General features: G+C 37.4%; 1 protein-coding gene across 1 annotated transcript in view; it reads right to left on the bottom strand.

Annotated features, from left to right (window-relative positions):
* otogl (otogelin-like) overlaps nucleotides 1-20437 on the bottom strand; it is a gene marked incomplete at its 5' end in the record, with an annotated part of 42547 nt that overhangs the window by 4354 nt on the left and 17756 nt on the right. The window contains 31 exons of the mRNA XM_079619987.1: nucleotides 2019-2064; nucleotides 2151-2270; nucleotides 2495-2599; nucleotides 3032-3210; nucleotides 3313-3376; nucleotides 3507-3547; nucleotides 4057-4161; nucleotides 4257-4358; nucleotides 5139-5246; nucleotides 5331-5435; nucleotides 6378-6590; nucleotides 6671-6856; nucleotides 7006-7147; nucleotides 7621-7838; nucleotides 8222-8405; nucleotides 8819-8911; nucleotides 9012-9035; nucleotides 9116-9258; nucleotides 10131-10308; nucleotides 11277-11971; nucleotides 12079-12158; nucleotides 12896-13013; nucleotides 13266-13544; nucleotides 13957-14130; nucleotides 14227-14253; nucleotides 14543-14699; nucleotides 15036-15152; nucleotides 15787-15906; nucleotides 15996-16142; nucleotides 16298-16432; nucleotides 19395-19533. Of these exons, the coding sequence (XP_079476113.1) occupies nucleotides 2019-2064; nucleotides 2151-2270; nucleotides 2495-2599; nucleotides 3032-3210; nucleotides 3313-3376; nucleotides 3507-3547; nucleotides 4057-4161; nucleotides 4257-4358; nucleotides 5139-5246; nucleotides 5331-5435; nucleotides 6378-6590; nucleotides 6671-6856; nucleotides 7006-7147; nucleotides 7621-7838; nucleotides 8222-8405; nucleotides 8819-8911; nucleotides 9012-9035; nucleotides 9116-9258; nucleotides 10131-10308; nucleotides 11277-11971; nucleotides 12079-12158; nucleotides 12896-13013; nucleotides 13266-13544; nucleotides 13957-14130; nucleotides 14227-14253; nucleotides 14543-14699; nucleotides 15036-15152; nucleotides 15787-15906; nucleotides 15996-16142; nucleotides 16298-16432; nucleotides 19395-19533 (4544 nt within the window). The remainder of the gene's footprint in view (nucleotides 1-2018; nucleotides 2065-2150; nucleotides 2271-2494; nucleotides 2600-3031; nucleotides 3211-3312; nucleotides 3377-3506; nucleotides 3548-4056; nucleotides 4162-4256; nucleotides 4359-5138; nucleotides 5247-5330; nucleotides 5436-6377; nucleotides 6591-6670; nucleotides 6857-7005; nucleotides 7148-7620; nucleotides 7839-8221; nucleotides 8406-8818; nucleotides 8912-9011; nucleotides 9036-9115; nucleotides 9259-10130; nucleotides 10309-11276; nucleotides 11972-12078; nucleotides 12159-12895; nucleotides 13014-13265; nucleotides 13545-13956; nucleotides 14131-14226; nucleotides 14254-14542; nucleotides 14700-15035; nucleotides 15153-15786; nucleotides 15907-15995; nucleotides 16143-16297; nucleotides 16433-19394; nucleotides 19534-20437) is intronic.

Below are 20437 nucleotides of genomic sequence, written 5' to 3'. Positions count from 1 at the left end.
CCCCAAACCAATGCGAACACACACAAACCTGCACCCGCAAGTGCCCTCATGCGGAAAAAAGATGCGCAGACCCACCGCTTGCACAAAAAATACATACCAGTTTGTTGAAAGCAAATTATTAGCACATTCCCAGCAAAGGCACATGCCAGACATGTGGAGTTTCTTCCTCAAAAACACCTCTGAATCCCTCTAGCATGCCATGCCAATATAATCAAAGAAAACGGTGTCTTAAACAGATTCATGCAGCTTTTTCCAATATGCTTTCCTTGGTTTATGAGTAATGCAAAAAATATATACAGTACCATTCAAATGCTTTGGGATCAGTAATATTTTTTTGTTTACTTTTATTCAGCAAGGACACATCAAACTGATCAAGAGTGACAGTAAAGACATTTATAATGTTACAAAATATTTTTATTCCAAATAAATACTGTTCTTTTAAAGGGGTCATGAACTCTTTTTCATTTTTTTTATATTGTTGTCTGAGGTCAACTTATGACGTTCGCTTGGTTTTTACACTCAAAAACATTTAAATTAATAAGTAATAGGCTATTTATTACCATGGTTTTGAGCCTAGGTTTTTATGGGCGTGCCGCATTGAAGACTTGGAAGTAAACGCCCACTGCTGATTGGATAACAGTTTTGCATATTATTTCATGTAATGAGTTTCATGTAATGTGCGAATCGGTGGGCGGGGCTAAACAGGCGGTGTTGAAGTAGCCGTTGATCTTCTTCTGCGGAGGCGGTGTTTGATACCCTTTGACGTCATAGATCCCCACTTTGAAAAACCTTTTATTGGACTAACAAGGAAGTTTTCAGTTCTGAAACTTACAGGATATTCTTATATACTATGACGACCTCTTACATATCAAAAGCTCAAGGAAAATATTATTTCTTGGTTTATTTTTTTTATTTCATCAAATAATCTTAAAATATATATATATCACCATTTCCACAAAAATCTTAAGCAGCACAACTGTTTTCAATATTGCTAATAAGAATGTTTTTGAGCATAAAATCAGCATTAGAATGATTTCTGAAGGATCATGTGACACTGAAGACTGGAGTAAGAATAAATTACATTTAAAATATATTGTATATATATATATATTAAAAAGTTATTTAAAATTGTAACACAATATTACTGTTTTACTGTATTGTTGATTAAATAAATGCAGCCTTGGTGATTAGAGACTTCTTACAAAAACATCAAAAAAGCTTACTGATCCCAAACTTTTGAACACTGAAATATCGGCCAGGTTTGCATTTTCCACAAGCATCATAAGCCTAAATAGATTGTGGAGACCATTGTTGCCAATTGTCTCTATGATCTACTTAGGTGTACGATGCTTTTATGAAACGCATTAAATCCGCAAATATAAGGCTGTCCATTCGTTTTATGCATTTTTAAATAAATATTTTGTAAAATACAGGGTTCCCACACCTTTTAACCTACGAATTCCCATGACTTTTTTATGCTTATTCTAGTTAAAGTACTCGTTGTCAACATTCAAGGTTTGCTAAAGTTATTGTTTATACTTAAAGCATCAAGCTTTGACAAGAGACAGTTAAAAACCACAAACAAATCCCATAGCACAAAAACCAGCCTGAGCCACAGATTACACAAAAGACAAAGATAGAGTTAAGAACACATAGAGAGGGGAATTTTATAGCAATCTGACTTTCATTGGGCTTTTATCACAGAAACCCTGTTTCCGACAACACAAGCTAAAATCTATAAATTTCATCCAAGATTACAGCATGTACAGTCAATCATTGTATTTTAGAGAGAATTGAGGACAAGGAAAAGCACACTTGAAATTGAAAGAAAAGAATGAAAAGGCCCATGAGATATATACAGCAGCACTCATTTCCCCCAGGACAACAGGGAGTATCTAACCACAATATGCAACCAGCAGCTACAGTAGTAAGCCCAGCATTGCTTCTCCATCATGCTGTTCCAAACAGCCCCCAGCATTCCCAGAAAGCACAGCCAGCCCCAGACACACACTACTCACATGTCTTACAGCAACCGTCCACATACGTCTGAACCACGCCTCCATTCTGAAACAGACAGCACAGAAGTTAGAAGAACAACAACACAAACAGACACAGAAGAAGCAAAAGGAATGAAGTGATTTGTGTCAGACCTGAATACACTCGGTGTCATTGAAAGGAGGACAGACAACTCCAGAGGCCAGAACTACCGCCCCTACCGCAGTCTCCATACAGTCGAACCGTGTGCAGTTAGCCACCCATGAGCTGCCTGCCTGCAAACCACATTTTAAAAAACTATCAGGTTCATGCATTCGCGGCAGTTTCCTGAAAACAATGATGGGGTTAGCTGAAAACGCCCCCAGAAAATCTGACAAAACATCCATTTGTGAACATCCTCAAAGGGGAAAATGTTCATAAATACAGTAAATAATGTCAGAAAGTTTCCTTCAAGGGTAAGTTTGGGGTTACATTGATAAAAAGCACCAGTGCAGATTACCATAAATACTTCTGTAGTGCCGTTTTCACTGGGATATGAGCATGAGATGTTTTTGCAGGAGCCACAGCACACATGTGGATCAGATGATGGGACATAAACCTGATGCTACAGTGACAGAAATGTAAACAAAAATATATATATTTAAAAATATATATTTCAAATTCGTAACACACAAAAAAATAAAATATTGGAAATGCCATTGTCTATTCTGCACTTTTGAAGTTTTGTTTATACCATTAAATCCACAAAAAACAGCTTTAATTTAGTTTTAAATGACTATCCTCTACTGTCTCTTTAACCGTTCTGACCAGCTGAAATTGATGCTGTACCTTTAAGACTTCTATATGTAAATCACTTCTGTTATGATTGACTAACCTCTACTGTACATTGAGATATTTTATTTAGCAGAGCATTTTTTCTCCCACGATATGTGCCTTTTAAACCTGGACTTTCATAAATTTCATGAAACATAATGAAAAATATGTGGAAACATCCATTAATTCATATATTGCAAGTTGTATTAGTCATGTGACTTACAGGGTCACACTTCTCAGAGCAGTTGGCAGTGGTGACCTCCATGGCGTAGAACCCGGTGCTGGGGTCTTTATGTGTGAGGCACTGAACCGTGTAACACAGTTCCCCCTCAAAGTATTGCACCATAGACTGGCCCGGGTTCAATATTGTCACACCCTGAAACAGACACACTTCTGCCTTCTCTACACACACAAGCACACAGAGATACATAAACACAGACTTGTGTTTCAGTTTCATTGAATAGCATGGCATTTTGAGTGTGTGAGTGTTAGTTTGAGTCTTACTGCAGTGATACAGTGGGCATCCACACGGGCCGCCGGAGTCTGGATCCTCCACTTTCAGCTCACCCTATAAAACAAAGGTCATTGAATAATACTGTGGTTACAGGACAGTTTATTATGGCAATGTAATTCATGCACACAACAAAATGGACTATATACAATGTATTCACACACAGAATGAATTTTAGAACACTCACCGCAGCGCAGACAGGAACTGTAAAGTTCTGACACTGACATTCTAAAAACGACAAAAACAAATGTTACAAATGTAACTGTGTGTATGCATACAAAAAATACTTTGGCAAATCATGGTGATATGGAACTTTGACACATACACTAGTTTGGGGTCGATAAGATATTTGTGTTTTTGAAAGTCTCTTGTGCTTAACTAAGGCTGCATTTTATTTGATTAAAAATACAGTCAAACCGTAATATTGTGAAATATACATTTTACATGGTATACAACACATGGAGATGGCATGGTACTTGTTAGTGTAATGTTTCTGTATCTGTGAGCTTGTGCATGTTTTTAGTTTAGCTGTACTTTCATTTTGTTTTCCCCAAAAGGATGAAAAGTACAATAGAGGGACAAAATAATGCCTTCTAAAATGTCAAAAGGTGAATCTGAGGGTTTGAGTAAGGGTTATGTAGTTACTATAATTATCTTGATCATCTTAAAAACAAATGAAGTCAAAGGGAAGCTACAGTTTAGATATCTAGGTAAAAGTGTGTGCATGTGTCCAATACCGCAGTGTGCCTCCGGGCAGCAGCTGTCCGGCACGGGTCTCTTCACAAGCACAGCTCCAGGAGCACAACTCAAACTGGCCTCAGGACACAGACTCATATCACACACTGAAAGATCAAGAACGCGTCATGTTTCTCGGTTTCATTACGACACACAAAATGGCCAGGCACTTCAGTAGAGTGTGTGTTTTTGTTATAATTACCACAATGATACTGCGGACAGCAGTGATTAGTGGTGTTCATATCCACAGCCAGTATCTCTCCAAGCAGACACACTGGTATAGGTTCAATACAGGACTCGCACACTGCAAAACATATGCAAATTATTACTACAGCATGCCCTAATATCACAAAAAAAAATATTTTAATAGACAATGCATTATAATGTGCAATTATAATTTTAAGGCACTATAAATACTTGTAAATCTTTGTATATTAATATTTTGTATATTCAAAATTTTGAATATCGTGCAAAAGAAACTAATATATTATATATACTCATTACATGCAAAGTGAGATATTTCAAGCCTTTTATTGTTCATTTTGATGATTATGGCTTACAGCTTATGAAAACCTTTTCACAATATTCTTATTTTGAATTTGGGGTTTTCATAAGCTGTAAGCCATAATCATCAAAATGAACAAAAAAAGGCTTGAAATATCTCACTTTGCATGTAACGAGTCTATATAATGTAATTGTTGAATTACTGAAATAAATTAACTTTTGCGAGTTTCACCTGTATAGTGTATATTATAATACAATAAATTATATATACAGGCTTCATAGGGTGTTAGAGCTTTTAGAACAGAATCTCATAAACTATGTATATTTGGGATTTTATTGTTTGATAATTAGTCATTATAATTATCTTAAATATGTATTATTAATTATAAATGTATTAACACAACATTATATTTTAGTACGCGCACACACACACACACACACACACACACACACACACACACACACACACACACACACACACACACACACACACACACATATATTTATTTATATTTCTGTATTGTCAGCATAGAGATGGAATGTCACCTGTTGAATTGAAGTATTTATAATGTATTATTACCACACATGTAGCTGTAGCAGCAGACGTGTGCCCCTCTGACCTCCACCAGGAACTGATCTTCTCTGCAAATCGGGGCAGGGACACTTAGGCATGCCAGCGGATCACATTCTAACAGAGACCAATAAGAAGACTGACCCTTATCAACTGATCACATAAACAACCAATCAAAGAAAGGATTACATGAGCTCTTACCACATCTGTATTCGGGACAGCAGGACAGAGCGCTGTAGCCAATCACCAGCTTGTCTCCATTCTCACAGCTAGGGACTTCACTCTGACAGATGGTGAGGTTACATTCTACACACACAGACACAAGCTTTTTTTTCATACATATTTTTGGTTTATTTTCTTGGAAGAAATTTTTAAATGTGCATATGTGATTTGTTTAGTTATTTATTTGGTTGTTCGTGCCATGTCAGCATAAAAGCCAATTTTCGTGGCAAGAACAAAAAGAGGTTAATAAAATGAATAAACATATTTAAAAGGATAGAAAAGGTGATAGGGAAATATGATAATAATTTACATACAGAAAGATCAAATCTAAACATTTTGCAAGAGTCTTATGAAAGTCTGTTTTGTTAACTTTTAATACTATTTAGGGATATAAATGAACAGACATGGACTAAACTCAACCGCACAACTCAATTTTTGATTTCATAAGATCCATACACCTTAGGTTGTGTGGCAAACAATGACTCCCAATTCATGTATCTTATGCTCACCAAGGGTGCATTTATTTGGCAAAAAATATAGTACATTTATGAAATATTATTACAATTTAAAGCAATTGCTTTCTATTTGAATATATTTTAAAAATTTATTTATTCCTGTGATGTCAAAGCTGAATTTTCAGCATCATTACTCTAGTCTTCAGTGTCACATGATCCTTAAAAATCATTCTAATATGCTGATTTGCTGCTCAAGAAACATTGGGGCTCAGACTAATATTTTTGTGGCAATCATGATACTTTATTTCAGGATTTGAAATTGAAATCTGTTGTAACATTACAAATGTCTGCCATTTTTTATCAATTTAATGCATCCTTGCCGAGTAAAATAATAATTATTTTTTTCAACATGTCTTTTGAAAATGAGTATAGCATGTGACATTAGCATTAGAGATGATTGCCTTCTAGCTCATAATATATATACAAAGTACACCAAAGGTGCCAGGATGATGATATACTATTTCTGATGGATTTGAGAAGCATACGTCCATGTGTGTTTATAGGTTTATACCACAAATTTTCTTAGGGCAGCAGACTCCTTCCTCCAGCACGGCGACTGCATACTCTCCTTCTCTCTCACACAGCGGGACAGGTTCATAACTGCAATCGGGTTCCACAGGAACCACACTACCGTTCTCCAGACACTTGAACAGACAGCAGCCACGCAGAGAGCCGTTCCACACATCACCCGGGGCACGTGGAGCACCATCGTTATCCGTACACACTGATCACATGGACATAACATAGGCCATTATCACAAGAACACTTTATTTTGCATGCAAATGCACAGTGTGGCATTCTCACCGCATTGGTCCTCGGTGACACAGAAGGCCGAGTCCGCCCGATGCAGGATGGAACCGCTTTTACAAACGCACTCCTCTCTGATAGAAGAACAGGTGCTCTCCTCGTAGTAATCTCGGTTCTGACATGTTCGGGTCTTACATGTATTCACGCAGGGTTTATATTCCTTGCCAGGAGGACATTTGAGTGCTGTGAAATGAAAAAAAAACAACAACAACACAAGTAAACAAAAAAGCATATAAATATACTACCAGTCAAAAGTTAAGATTGAGAAATGTACATTTAGTCACACACGTTTTCAGACATTTGACTGGTAGAGTTTCTGTAAACACACTCACGGCAGAAGTTGCTTTTCCTCCAGCTGAAGCAGATCTGATGTGTGTAGCAAATGGCCACATAAGCAGCCAGGAAGTCACACTCATGCTCTTTATAATGCAGGTCACCGGCCCATATCTTATCGCAGAAATTTTCAGGAGAAACCTACAAAATGGCATTTGGAAATTCCAATATATAATGGTCAAGTCATATGTACGGTGTGAGTGGGAACTTATGGGTACACAATCCAGTGGGGATAAAATGTCCCTAAATGACCCCAGAATATTAGCAAAACATAAATATTAAGTAACAGTAAGTTGTCCTTTTTCATTTAATACTTATTTTTGTATTTTTATTTCAGCTTTATTTCTATTACAAAACGATTGATCAATAACGGAAATAATTTTGAATCGTTTTAATTTTAGTTAATAATAACATATGGGGTAAAAATGGGGTAAAACTCCTTTATATATTGAATTATGTTTACTTAAAATGTAATGTTTATGTAATGATTTAAATCTGAACCAGCTAAATGAGATTTTAGAGTTAACATTAATCTATAATTATTTAAATGAGCTTATATTAAAAGCAATGGATGTAAATGCTTAAGCTTGTGTGTGTGTGTGTGTGTGTAGTACCTTGGGGTGACATTTAGAGAAAGGTCTCTGGTTGAGCATGGTGAAACATTTGGAGCAGTTGCCGGTGGTGCAGTTGTCTCCCACTCTGCGGAAGTAATCTGTATCCTCTGACGTATCCACCATCCATCCGTGCAGAAACATAGGAATGTCCTCAACATCCCGGACCACAGTGCCGTTGGGCAGGCGCAGGTCATCAGCTGGATTGCCATCGCAACATCCTGAGAAAGGAAACTAAATATGTTGGTAACAAAATCCATCAAACACACTTACATGACCACAACTGACCAAATACAGTTTAATTGTAAAAGCCAACACAGAAAAGTAAAAACACATTAGCTTTCAGAATGAAACTAAGTAATATTCATGCATTATCTAGATTTGGTTGTATTGTGAAAAGTAGGATATTATATTATTGGTTAATATTATTAGGTTAAATCGACAGAACAGTTTACATTTTGATGAAAGATTATAAAAGCATTTTTTTCCTTTTACACAAGCACATGCTTTGATTATTTGTGCAAAATAAGATCACAGATACTGAAAGGAAATTGTGTTATAATTGATTTTATAGTTTCACAAAGTGTAAGTGCAACACACTGACCACAGAGCCCCCTAGTGGAGGTATTATCAGGAGCCGTGTACTGTAGAACCATAATGCCAGTGCTGTGGTACCACTTTATGTTGATCCCACCAGGTGTATCGATGATGTACATTGTCCCCGTGTCATCAATATGGAGGTTCTGTCTGGTAAGAGGAAGCCGGGCCGTAATCTGATTCACTGACACCTGCGTCAGATCAAACCACAGCAACATATAATCATGCTTCTATGAGCCACGATTAAGAGGAGGTACGAGATGCATTCATTAATTATAATATTTCTTGAGCAGCAAATCAGCATATTAGAATGATTTCTGAAGGATCATGTGACACTCACTGAGTAATGATGCTAAAAATTCAGCTTTGCCATCAAATTACATTTTTAAACATTCAAACAGAAAACAATATTGCTGATTTTACTGTATTTTTGAAAAAACAAACGCAGTCTTGGTCAGCATTAGAGACTTCTTTCAAAAGCATATAAAAAATATTTACGACCCCAAACTGCTGAACTGTAGTGTACATGTTAAATAATTTCCTTAAATGAAAAAAAACCTACAGTACATTTCCTTAACAAAGGTGTTTAGGTGAACTTTGTCACCTTTCTGTCCAGGCGGTTGATCATAATTCTGTACGAGTGAGTTGTAATATTCAGCTTCTTAAAACACAGACCAGAGGTTCCACCAGTGGGAGTCTAACAGGAAGTGAGAAAGAAAATTAGGATGACCCTGATCAGGATGATTATGGTGAATAACATTTGAACATAAATAAGCTAATACATATAACACACTTACAGGTCTTCTGATGTAGTTCACACTCTGGAAGGAAAAGTAAAGCATTTAATAGAAACATAAAGAAGCATATTTAGAAGAAACGTAGAGTGTTAGCATGGGTTTACCTCACTGGTTGGGCATTTCTCAATGTGACCGACTATCTTCTCTCTGGGCAGGTGGACCAGAATATAAGAACCGATATCATACAGAGCCACATTATTCCCATCAAATGTGATCACACGCAGGTCAGAGATTATAGAGCAGCGACCTGACAGTACACACATACATACTTTATCAGATTAACACTTTATTAACTAAAACTATTAAATAATCGCTTACAGTAATTGAAATAAAGCTGACATAAATACGTAAAAGAAAATAAAAAAATGTTGCCTTGCCAACTAACTGAAATAAATAATTTGAAGTTGAAGTACTAAAATCACAAACTGAAATAAAAGATATATAGAAATGACAAAAGCACATAAGAAAATTACTAAAACTAAAACTGATCAAATAAAATAAAAGCTAATTCAAAACATTAATAATTAATTACTGGGCTTATATAAAATATATGTTATTGCTTTTATATGTTATATATGCTTATATGTTATTGAATAAAAAAATGTTATATACACAACACACTACTATTCAAAAGTTTGGGGTCGCTCACCAAGGTTGGATTTATTTGATCAAAAACACAGTAAAAACAGTAATATTGTGAAATATCATTATAATTTAAATTAACGGTTTTCTATGTGAAAATATATTTTCTTTCTGTGATGCAAAGCTCAATTTTCAGCATAATTACTCCAGGCTTCAGTGAAACATGATCCTTCAGAAATCATTCTAATATGCTGATTTGCTGCTCAAGAAACATTTCTTATCATTGTCAATGTTGAAAACAGTTGTGCTGCTTCATATTTTTGTGGAAACTGTGATTCATTTTATTTTGAGTTCAAAACCCTTTTATTTTAAATAGAAAACTTTTATTAGATTAAATGTTCACTCTTGATCAGTTTAATGCATCCTTGTTGAATAAAAATACTACTTTCTTTAAAAAAAAGAGAAATCTTTCAGACCCCAAACTTTTGAACGGTAGTGAAGATAATAGTAAATTAACTGAAAGTGTGTATGTCTTACATGGGCACTGCCACAGTGGGCAACAGGGGTCTGTGTTGGTCTGGATTGGTGTGCCCAGCAGGTTGCACTGTGGCTGGCTGATGTTATATCTGCAGTGTTGGGAGGAATTATGCAGCAACAGCTGTCCATTAACACAGATGTATTCACTGCACTCATCCACGCGCATTGAATATGGAGGCTGTATGGATACAAAACAGAGATGTTCATGAAATAGAGAGTATATAAACCATTCTACCACCAAAAACTGCCCAGTAGAACATCAGGATTTCACCTCTATAAGGCAATTTTTAGGTAGTATGCATTGATCAATTATTTTCAAACAACTTTTTTTTATGCCTGTGATCTGTTCTTGTGTATACTACAACAGGTATGTATTACAACAGATTCATCAATTATTCACTGTACCACATCTTAACCCATGATGCTTCCCTTCAGGCGTCAACATCCTGGCAAATGGACAGGAATGACTCAAGAACATAGGAGTTAAAGCTTGTAGAAGTGTTCACACTATATGGATCAACTTTTAATCTTAAGGATGTGTGTATATTTATGGGCATGTGAGTAAATGTGTCAGAGAGATGTCCAAGTCAGGGAGGGAAATGGAAGACGTCAGCTCTCACTTAATACTGTTGAAACCATCACTGATATCTCACAGAAAATGATTCAACAGCAACTAAGAGGAAAACTATTTTTTCTTGGAGAACACAGACACTAGAAGTGAGATTTGAACGATTCTGATTCTGAATCTATAACTACAAGTTGTTGTATGAACAACCACTCACGAAATACACATATTTAGGTCTCTTGAGTCTTATGTACTCTTTGAGTAACAGCTTTTATTCAGTTTGACATGACAAAAGTAATGACTTCCAATTCAGGGAGTAAGATTGACAGATTCAACTGATTCACTTAGGGAGTTCCGATTCAAACAAATTTAAACTTACAACCCATGAGATCATAACTGATTTGTGAGACTATTTGACTGATTAATTAAAAAGCAGCTCAAAGAATCATTCGTTCACAAGTCCACTGTGTATGTGTTTTCGTTTTCGGCTGCGTGCAACAGTGTGATGCCATGAATATCATTACATCATAAAACGAAATATTCAGAATAAGTATTACCAACACTAACACACAAACTCTTACCGTGCAGGGTCCCGTGGGTTTAAGGAACGGAGTAAGAACTGTTGTTATTCCGGCTGTCTCGGGCGAAGGAGAGGGTGAAGGCATCATCTCAGAGGTTGTCGAAACAGCTGTGGTTGTCGAAGGCTCCTCGGTCATCATGGAGACAGATGTTGTCTCTGTGGTGACGGTTGTTGAAGTAGGTTCTGAAGTTGTGGTCTCGGTAGTAATGACAGTGGTGGTTGTAAAAGGCGTCGGGATGGTGGTGGTGGTCGGAGAGGTCGTCTCTGGTTCGGTGGTGGCCTCGGGTGTGGTCAGCACCTCTGTGGTAGAGGTAGGTAATGCTAACGTGGTAAAAAGAGTTGTGGGCTGTGTAGTGGGTGTGGCTGTTGTGGTGGGCGGAGCAGTGCTGACTATAGGGGGTTCTGTGGTTGGTGGAGAGGAAGTTGTTGGAGTTTCAGTGGACGTGGTTGTGGCCAAAGTTGAAGAGAGTGTGGTTGGTGGTAATGTGGGTGTAGATGGGCTGCCAATTAAATCATCTGCTTCTAAAGGTGTAGTTACGATTGTAGTACTGGCAGTTGTGCTCGGAGCTGTGCTCGGTGTTGCCGTTGTGGTGGAGGGAGTTGTTGTGGTTGTAGGAGCAGAGCTGGGACCTGCCGTGGTTCGGTTTGATCGGGTCACAAACATGTAAGGAGTCGGGGTTGGAGAAAGTGTCACACCTGCGACAAGCACATTAGAAACAAGACAGGTGCTAAGACAAATCTAATTGTGTGCAGAAATGTTTGTAAAAGTGAGAAAGATGATGAAATTATAGTTTCACACGTACAGTCTTCTTTGTACACACACCGCCTGGTCACTTCATCCAGCAGCATGGACTTGGGACAGCGTGGAAAACAACCTTCAGCCCTAAACCAGTTTAGAGAGTCAAAAGATAACATACCAGATCTGGATTTTTACTTTTCTTGAAGAAATTGTGATGTCTGGGTCATATTATATTGTGCATAAAGACTAGGAAGCCTGTTTAAGAAATTTTCATGACAAATAAGCACATATTCACAACGGAATTACTGATATGTGTTCAGATGTTGTAATGTAATATTTTTTTGTAATTCTCATTATCCTCAAAAAAAGTGTTAATAACTGTATCAACACTCAATTGCGCTTAATTGCCGTGATATACTGAACAGTGCAAAAATCCTTGTTGCACCGAAAGCAGTGGTTCTCAACCTTTTTTGATTTGAAGGCACACCCATATAAATGATTTTTTATTGATATTAATTAAATTAATTTTGTTGCTTCAGAAGTTTGAAGAACTGTATGCTCTTATTGAGGGGGGGAAAGTATTTTTATTTCATTATATTTGTAATATTAGAAATGCATTTTAGTTCACATAATCATTTAATGTGTTTTTAGCATTTTAATTTGATTATTTTAATCAATTAATAATCAATTATTAATTCCAATACTTTTTAGTCATCTTGAGGCCTCATTAGAGGGCTCCGCCCCCTGGTTGAGAACAACTGTCCCAAAGTCTTGATTTTCTTTAATATTTTTTATTTGATTTTGGAGTAAAGCATTACAAGCACCTTTTGTAAAATTGTCATATATATATTATTATAGTATAAGCACATGCATGATCTTACGGAGGTAGAAACTGGCAGCGTGTGGCATCGGGGTCATTGCATGTTTTCACACATGGACTGGCACATGCGTGATATTTCCACTCGCACATCAAGCGGTAAGGGATCACAAAACTGCTCTCTAAATGCAGGAACACAACCACCATACACAGACACACAAAAAAATAACATTAACATTACAGAAATTGGTGGGTAAATTTTACCACATGATACTCAGAGGCTTTTTAGAGTTAATCGGGTGTAGTTTCGGTGTAATATGAGTAATATGAGCAGGCCCACATCTCATTATATTAAATACTTATTCAAAATTTTCACACAAAAAACTGTCTGGGTCTGATGATAAGATGCATTGTTATTTGCAGACCGGTCTTACCCTCAATGGTAAAACTGCTGCTGATTTTGAAGTTGTACGTAAGGTCGTAGTTCTGAGCATGTGCGTGAGTGTGTGAGAGGGTGAGGAAGACGCCCTTCTGGCTTTGCAACTCAAAGGAGGATCTGCCAGGTAACCATAAGCCCTGGTGGTGGATGAAGGTCGCCTGCCGTCGAAACTCTTCCCCGCTCTGCCAGTGTTCCAATCGTAACATACGGTTCCCAGTAACACACAGGAAGTAGTTGGGCCTCTCTGCAGACTCCAGTGAGACAACAGGAAGTCCTAAAAAGCAAAATACCAACCACAATATCAGTAGATGCTATAAGATTGTAATCAAATGGTACAGATGGTGTAAATAAGTATTTTTTTTCAGAGGTTGGCCAATTTCGTTCCATCGTCTAATAAGACGCGACATGTGCTACGGACAAAAAAGAAGGAAAACCTTAATAAAAATGAACAATCCTCATTTAAAAATCGGGAAGATGGCTGCCACATGTTGCATTTTCAAATGCATGGCCCAAACTTACAGTGCTTGCAGAGATGGAGCTCGTATGAAGCAACATTTACTACAAACCAAGTTGCTCTGAGACACCAAAAACACCAGACCATTGCATTTCACATCAAAGCGAATGACCATTTTAGTTTCAAGCTATTTCGTTTGCAATTTGTTGTTGTTGTTAAAGTGTGTTCTCACTGGAAGCGCGGTCCTTGTATAGTCCAGGTGTCATCATGAAGTGGAAAATGGTGCTGGGTTGAGCATTGATCCTCAGGAGGGGAAACACTTCTCCACTGCTCACGTTTGCCCCGAAAACACAGACGGAGTCATTTTGCTCTGTGCTGGACAGAGTGAACGGACCCTCTCCCAACTCTAAATACACAATAATAAATAAAAAGGTTAGGGAAAGATCTTCTGGTGCTAAAAGGTGCATCCATAATTATTCTAGGCAAAATAAATGATTCCCACCTTGATTGTAATATTCACAGTCATATGCTGTTAAAAGAAACATACTTGTATTAGCGGCAATCGCATTGTATCATGAGTTTGCATGCATCATTTTACCATTACCAGGTTAAAAAGCAACATTTGCAATGTATTTAACTTCTTCACTGTGAGAAACTTACAACTGAAACAGAATATAGAATTAGACTCTGATCTCAGATCCTGACAGCAAACGGGCATGCTGGGTTTGTTTTGCATTAGAAATGTTGGTTTGTATACGTGTGTTAACCTACAGTGACAGACAGCGCGACCGGGTCAAAAGGTGTGTGCTTGTACTCACGACACACGGTGGGGGATCTCCAGTTCACCGTGATGCCGTTTTGACAGCATTTGTGTGCATACGCTGCAATGCTGGTGCACAGACATTCGCAGTCCCCCCCACGGTTGCAGTTGCAGGTGTCCGTTAGACAGTTCTTATAGAACCAGGTCACATCTACCTGGGGGTCCACAAGGATTAGTTACGCACAATACATGGGTATCTAAAATCCCAATTAGCTCGTCAAAAACACACAATTGGTAATGCAACACACACAGTCAGGACAATGACTTTCTCCTGAATGTGTTGATAATGAAATGTTCTAGCTTTGCAAACCTATACAGCCCCCTAGTGGCCAGATTCAGAAATGCAAACCATCTCAAAGCTAAAAAGTGTGTGTGTGTGTGTGTGTGTGTGTGTGTGTGTGTGTGTACATCTGATGCAGTCTGTGGGTAAGATGTGGCCTTTTTATCTGTAGGCCAAATGTGTTGTTAACCCCCAGAGGAGAGCTGCTCACCACATTGTGACATGGAGCGAATACATCACTGTAGAGGAGGCCGCACTCTCGCTTAGCATACGGCTGTCGGCTGAGATCTCCTTCACACGGTCTGTGAACTACAAAATCGCTCTCACACTGCACACAGCACACATAATTAAAAGATTTACTGCTTAGTTAATCTAAGCATCCGAGCAAAGTGTAACAAAGTGCACAGTGCAGTTATTATGATTTCACAGTAGTAAAACTATGGTTAACATGGAAAATTATGGGTACACAACAGTTTAAAAGTTTAGTGTCGGTAAGACTTTTTTTGAAATGTTGTTTTTGAAATGATGAAAATAACTAAAAAACATTTTTACATTATTACATTCATTGCTAAGCTAATTTTTCAGTATCATTACTCTTCAGTGTCACATGATCCTTCAGAAACCATTCTAATATGTTGATTTGCTGCTCAAGAAATATTTCTGATTATTATCAATATTGAAAACTTGTGATGCCTAATATGTTGCTGCATATTTTTTCAGGATTCTTTGATAAATAGAAAGTCCAAAAGAACAGCATTTGTTTGAAATGGAAATCTTTTGTTACATTGAATAAATTTGCACTGTCACTTCTGATCAATTTAATGCTTTCTTGCAGAATAAAAAGTATTGATTTATCTAAAAAACAAAAAAGTCTTACTGACCCACCCCAGACTTTTGAACGGCAGTGTGCATTTAGTGTACTCCAGTCTCACACAGTAGTATCCTAAAGCTAGGTGTCATACCTGTCCAACAGCCCAGCTGTCTCCAAAGGCCTGTGCGTTGCTGACCTCCATATGTCCGGCTGTGGTCATGTCATTTACTGTTACCATGTCAAAGTTTCCACACAAACCACTCATCTGACCCTAAAAGCACAGTCAAAAACGTTAAAATAAGAGTTATGGTTCATACAGTGTAACATTGTACTGCTCATTCAAAGAAAACAACCTCTGACCTTCCATTGGGGTCCAGCACGAATATGGACAGTTGTCTTGCGGTCCCATAAAACCGTCAGATCTTGAGCAGGGAAGTGGACCACTGTGTAGTAGCCTGCTCCCCAGAGCTGAAACTCATATCCTCTCCCCACAACAGTAGATGAGCTCTGGAGGACAAGGACAAAACCACTTCAAATCAAATGCAGATTACAGTAAATACAGACTACAAGATATGCAAACACAGAAATAATTACAGTCTCATAGTTTATGAAGGGACAAATGTGCCATTAAACAGCTGAAGATGGTTATGTCTTGTACTCACAGGTTTACCCGAGTTATCACTGAAGTAGATTTTGGTGAGGCCAACATAGATGAGCAGGTACTTCATGCAGACAATCCCACTTTCGTAGCAATCTTTATTTTGAGCCATGATGGACACCTCAGTATCACCAACACTCTACATTTAGACACAAGATTAACACAAGTAAAGTGTGCATTCAATGCTTTGTCTCATCAACACTTCCTTAAAGGCGAACTAGCATTACCAAACAGAACCGGTGAAAAACTTCCAACGAAAATGAGAGTTTAATATGATGAAGTTGACCCTAATAAAAGTTTCCAAAAGGTTTTTCAAAACTCTCCCACACCTCATTGCACCTCAGCCCCAATCTATCATTGGATGAAAAAAAAAGTGTTAAACTATCTTTTAAGTGTCCGTAAGTTTTTTTTATTTTTTATTCAGCAATGGCACATTGAATTGATCAATGTGACAGTCAAGACATATTCATCAAAGAATCCTGAGAATTTTTATTTATATATATATATATATCGTTTCCACACAAAAATATGATGCATCACACTTTAGATTAGGGTCCAATTCTCACTAACTACTAACTATAATCTACGACGTTTGCCTCAACAAACGCCTAATTACTGTTTTCTAATAGTTCTTGTTAAATTTAGGTTTTGGGTCGGATTAGGGGATGTAGAATAAGGTCATGCAGAATAAAGTATTAATATGTGCTTAGCAAGTACTACTAAACGCTAAATATCCTTGTAATATGCATGCCAATAAACAACTAGTTAATAGTGAGAATTGGACCCTAAACTAAAGTGTTAACAGAAATATTTATAATCACTGATTATAATTAAGCTTTAAAAAAAGTCTTTGTAATTCTGTAAAGTATGATTACAATTTAAGTTTTTACTGTATTTTTTATCAAATTAAAGTCAATAAGAGTTTTTTCATTAACATTAAAAATCTTTTGAACGGTAGTCTATTCCCGACCCAATCTCATTCCATTGGTTGAGCAAGAAGCTGACATGTCAGACCGCTCAAGCAAACAATGCTTTGAAAGCTCCTCAGAGCCCCATTGTTTACACTCTTCAGGAGGTCAACCTATGAATGTCTTAATTATAGATGTCTCTGCATATTAAACTGGGAAAGGAGAGAGTATTTTAAGATAAAAAAATTATACACATCATATTTAAATAGATAGACAATGTATTTCTGGTACATCAGCTCACTGGCAGTATCATATTATACCTAACAATACCTAGTGTGTTCCCCACGAGGAAAACGGCTTATAAATCCTACTGTGATGTTTTGTTTTGGGTTTTTTTTAAATGTAAAATTGCAGAAAGTGTTCTGTGATGGGTAGGTGTGTGTGTGTGTGTGTGTGTGTGTGTGTGTGTGTGTGTGTGTGTGTATCTGGTATGCCCTACATTATGGGGACAACAAGGATAGTAATACCAGTAAATGTTGATCTTATGGGGACATTTGTTTGGTGCCCATGAGGAAAACAGCTTAAAAATCATCCTAAATAAAGAAAATCTTAGTCTTGAAAATCTAAAAATGCATTTTTTGTGATGGCTAGGTTTAGGGGTAGGGATAGTGTAGTAGAGGGATGGAATATACAGTTTGTGCAGTATAAAAATAATTATGTCTCTGGGAAATCCCCATAAAACATGGATACCAGTGTGTGTGTGTGTGTGTGTGTGTGTGTGTGTGTGTGTGTGTGTGTGTGTGTGTGTGTGTGTGTGTGTGTGTGTGTGTGTGTGTGTGTGTGTGTGTGTGTGTGTGTGTGTGTGTGTGTGTGTGTGTGTGTGACTAAAGCCATTTCTTTTTGTCGTGATGGAAAAGTCTGTCCCCCGGGTAGATCAGTAGACTCCTCAGAGAATCAGTGGCCTTTAGGAGACACCAAATTCTATTCACCTGCACCTTAAGCATCCACACACACACAAATCACACACACACACATACACTCACTCACACAAAACCACACACACACACACGCATACCTGTACACACTTTCTCAGTCATTAAGGGCAGTAGCAGGTTGCATTGCGTAGGCTGATGGGGAACAGATTGCTCTTTGTTATGTGCGGCTCTTTGCTGAGTTTCTGTGCTGGGACTGACATTAACTCTGGCTCCATTACCACAGTCCTGTTCTAATTAAAAATCCCCTCTGATTTTCCCAAGATTAGAGGCGGTAGAAGCAGATCTCTTTTCCTGCTACTTTATACTTTAGTCCTTACTGAAGTCCGCAAAGTGTGAGAGCGCACATGCACATACACACTCTTTGGCCATTCGTCAAAAAATCTTTGTTTTAAGGGGTGCAACACTTTTAACTGGTAAACACACACTCTTTGTTAAAGACAAGCTGGTAAGAGCCTCTCCACTTGGTCCTAAGACCAGCACACAAGGCATGCAAACGACACTAAATGCAGCAGTTGTACACTTACTCTTAAGCTTACCCTCACAAAAATGCACTATTACCACGTTACAAGTCAAGAAACCATGATACCATTAATCGCTGACCATTGTGGGCTTTTTAAATGGCTGATGGCTATGTCTACAGAGGAGGGTGGGCATTATACAGTAATGATTGTAACCCAATAATGGTAAATACACTATAAATATCATTCAAAATATGACACTGAAGACTGGAGTAATGGCTTCTGAAAATTCAGGCTTGCCATTACAGGAATAAAGTACATTTTTAAATATATTCAATTTCAAATAGAAAACAGTTCTTTTAAATTGTTATAATATTTCATAATATGTTTCGTTTCACTATGTTTTCACAGTATTTTTTTTTTATGAATGCAGCCTTGGTCAGCATAAGAGACTTCTTTTAAAAGAAATTTTATACAAAGCCTACCAACCGTAAAATTTTGAACAGTAGTGTACATGCATAACATTTCTGAAATTAAATGAATGCTTCTTTCAGACAATATTTACTTATTATATTTACTTACTTTACTAATAATTCACAAATGAATTACCCATGGTTATTAGCCAATGCCTGTGAATCTCAAAAAGGACAAATGTCAGCTGTTTTAAATGTCGATCACTACAAATTATTTTACTTTTTGGCTTGTATGCCCTAAGTCACAAACACACACTCAGGAAGTACCTTGACCAGGTAGACCTGGCAGTCACTGACGTAATCATACTCCAGGCCATCAAAAGTGTGGTAATGACGGTCACTGTAAATGGTACATACTGCTGGACACGGTGAATATGTGCAGTTAAAGAACCCGCGATGACAAACACTGGAGAGAGAGAGAGAGAGAAAGAGAGAGGGAGAGGGAGAGAGAGAGAGAGAGAGAGAGAGAGAGACCAAATTAAACATTACTTAAAACATTCATACACAGGTAATTCTGCAATTATTGAAAAACTATATTTTTAAAATAGTTTTGAATATATTTATCACGTGTTCTGATCATGGCCTTCATCAACCTTCAAGTGGATTTTGTAATGTGTGATGGCGTTAATTATTGACTTGTGAGGACGTCATTTAGAGGACGTAAATGTTAGATACAATAGTTTAGTGTCTGTAAGTTTTTATTTTATTTGTTATGCTCATCAAGACTGCATTTATTTGATTAACATACAGTAAAAACAGTGATATTGTGACATATTATTAAAATAAAATAAAAAACTTTCAATTAGAATATATTTTCAAAAGTAATTTATTCCTGTGATGGCAAAGCTGAACTTTCAGCATCATTACTATGTAACAGTCTTCAGTGTCACATGTTCATTCAGAAATATAATATCGCTAGTTACGTAGGTAACTGTGGTTCTGTGAATTCCAGATGACTGCCAGAGGCAGAGGCAATGCTTAAGCACTAGTGGATTATCGCAGTGCCAGCTAGATAGGTCAAGGTAAGGCTCACACATTCCGAGTGACAAATAATTCTGGCGGTCATTCAGAATTCACAGAAACACAGTTACAAGAAACTAGCACTCCTAGTTTCATTCCTCCAGGCCACCAGACACAGTGCTTAAGCACTAGTGGATGACTCCTAATAACACTATTTTTAGAAAAATATATAAGGTTGCTCCTGAAGAACTGCTAATCTGACAGCTTCAGGGGTTGGATCGTTGAACTTGTAGAAGTGGGTAAAATACAGGGAGAAGCCCAAGTTATCAGCTGCACAGATACAGTATCTG

This window comes from Phoxinus phoxinus, assembly GCF_949152265.1.
Source record: "Phoxinus phoxinus genome assembly, chromosome: 8".
Classification (NCBI taxonomy): domain Eukaryota; kingdom Metazoa; phylum Chordata; class Actinopteri; order Cypriniformes; family Leuciscidae; genus Phoxinus; species Phoxinus phoxinus.
Note: the sequence above shows the minus strand (reverse complement) of the source record. Positions and strands in the feature narration are given on the sequence as shown.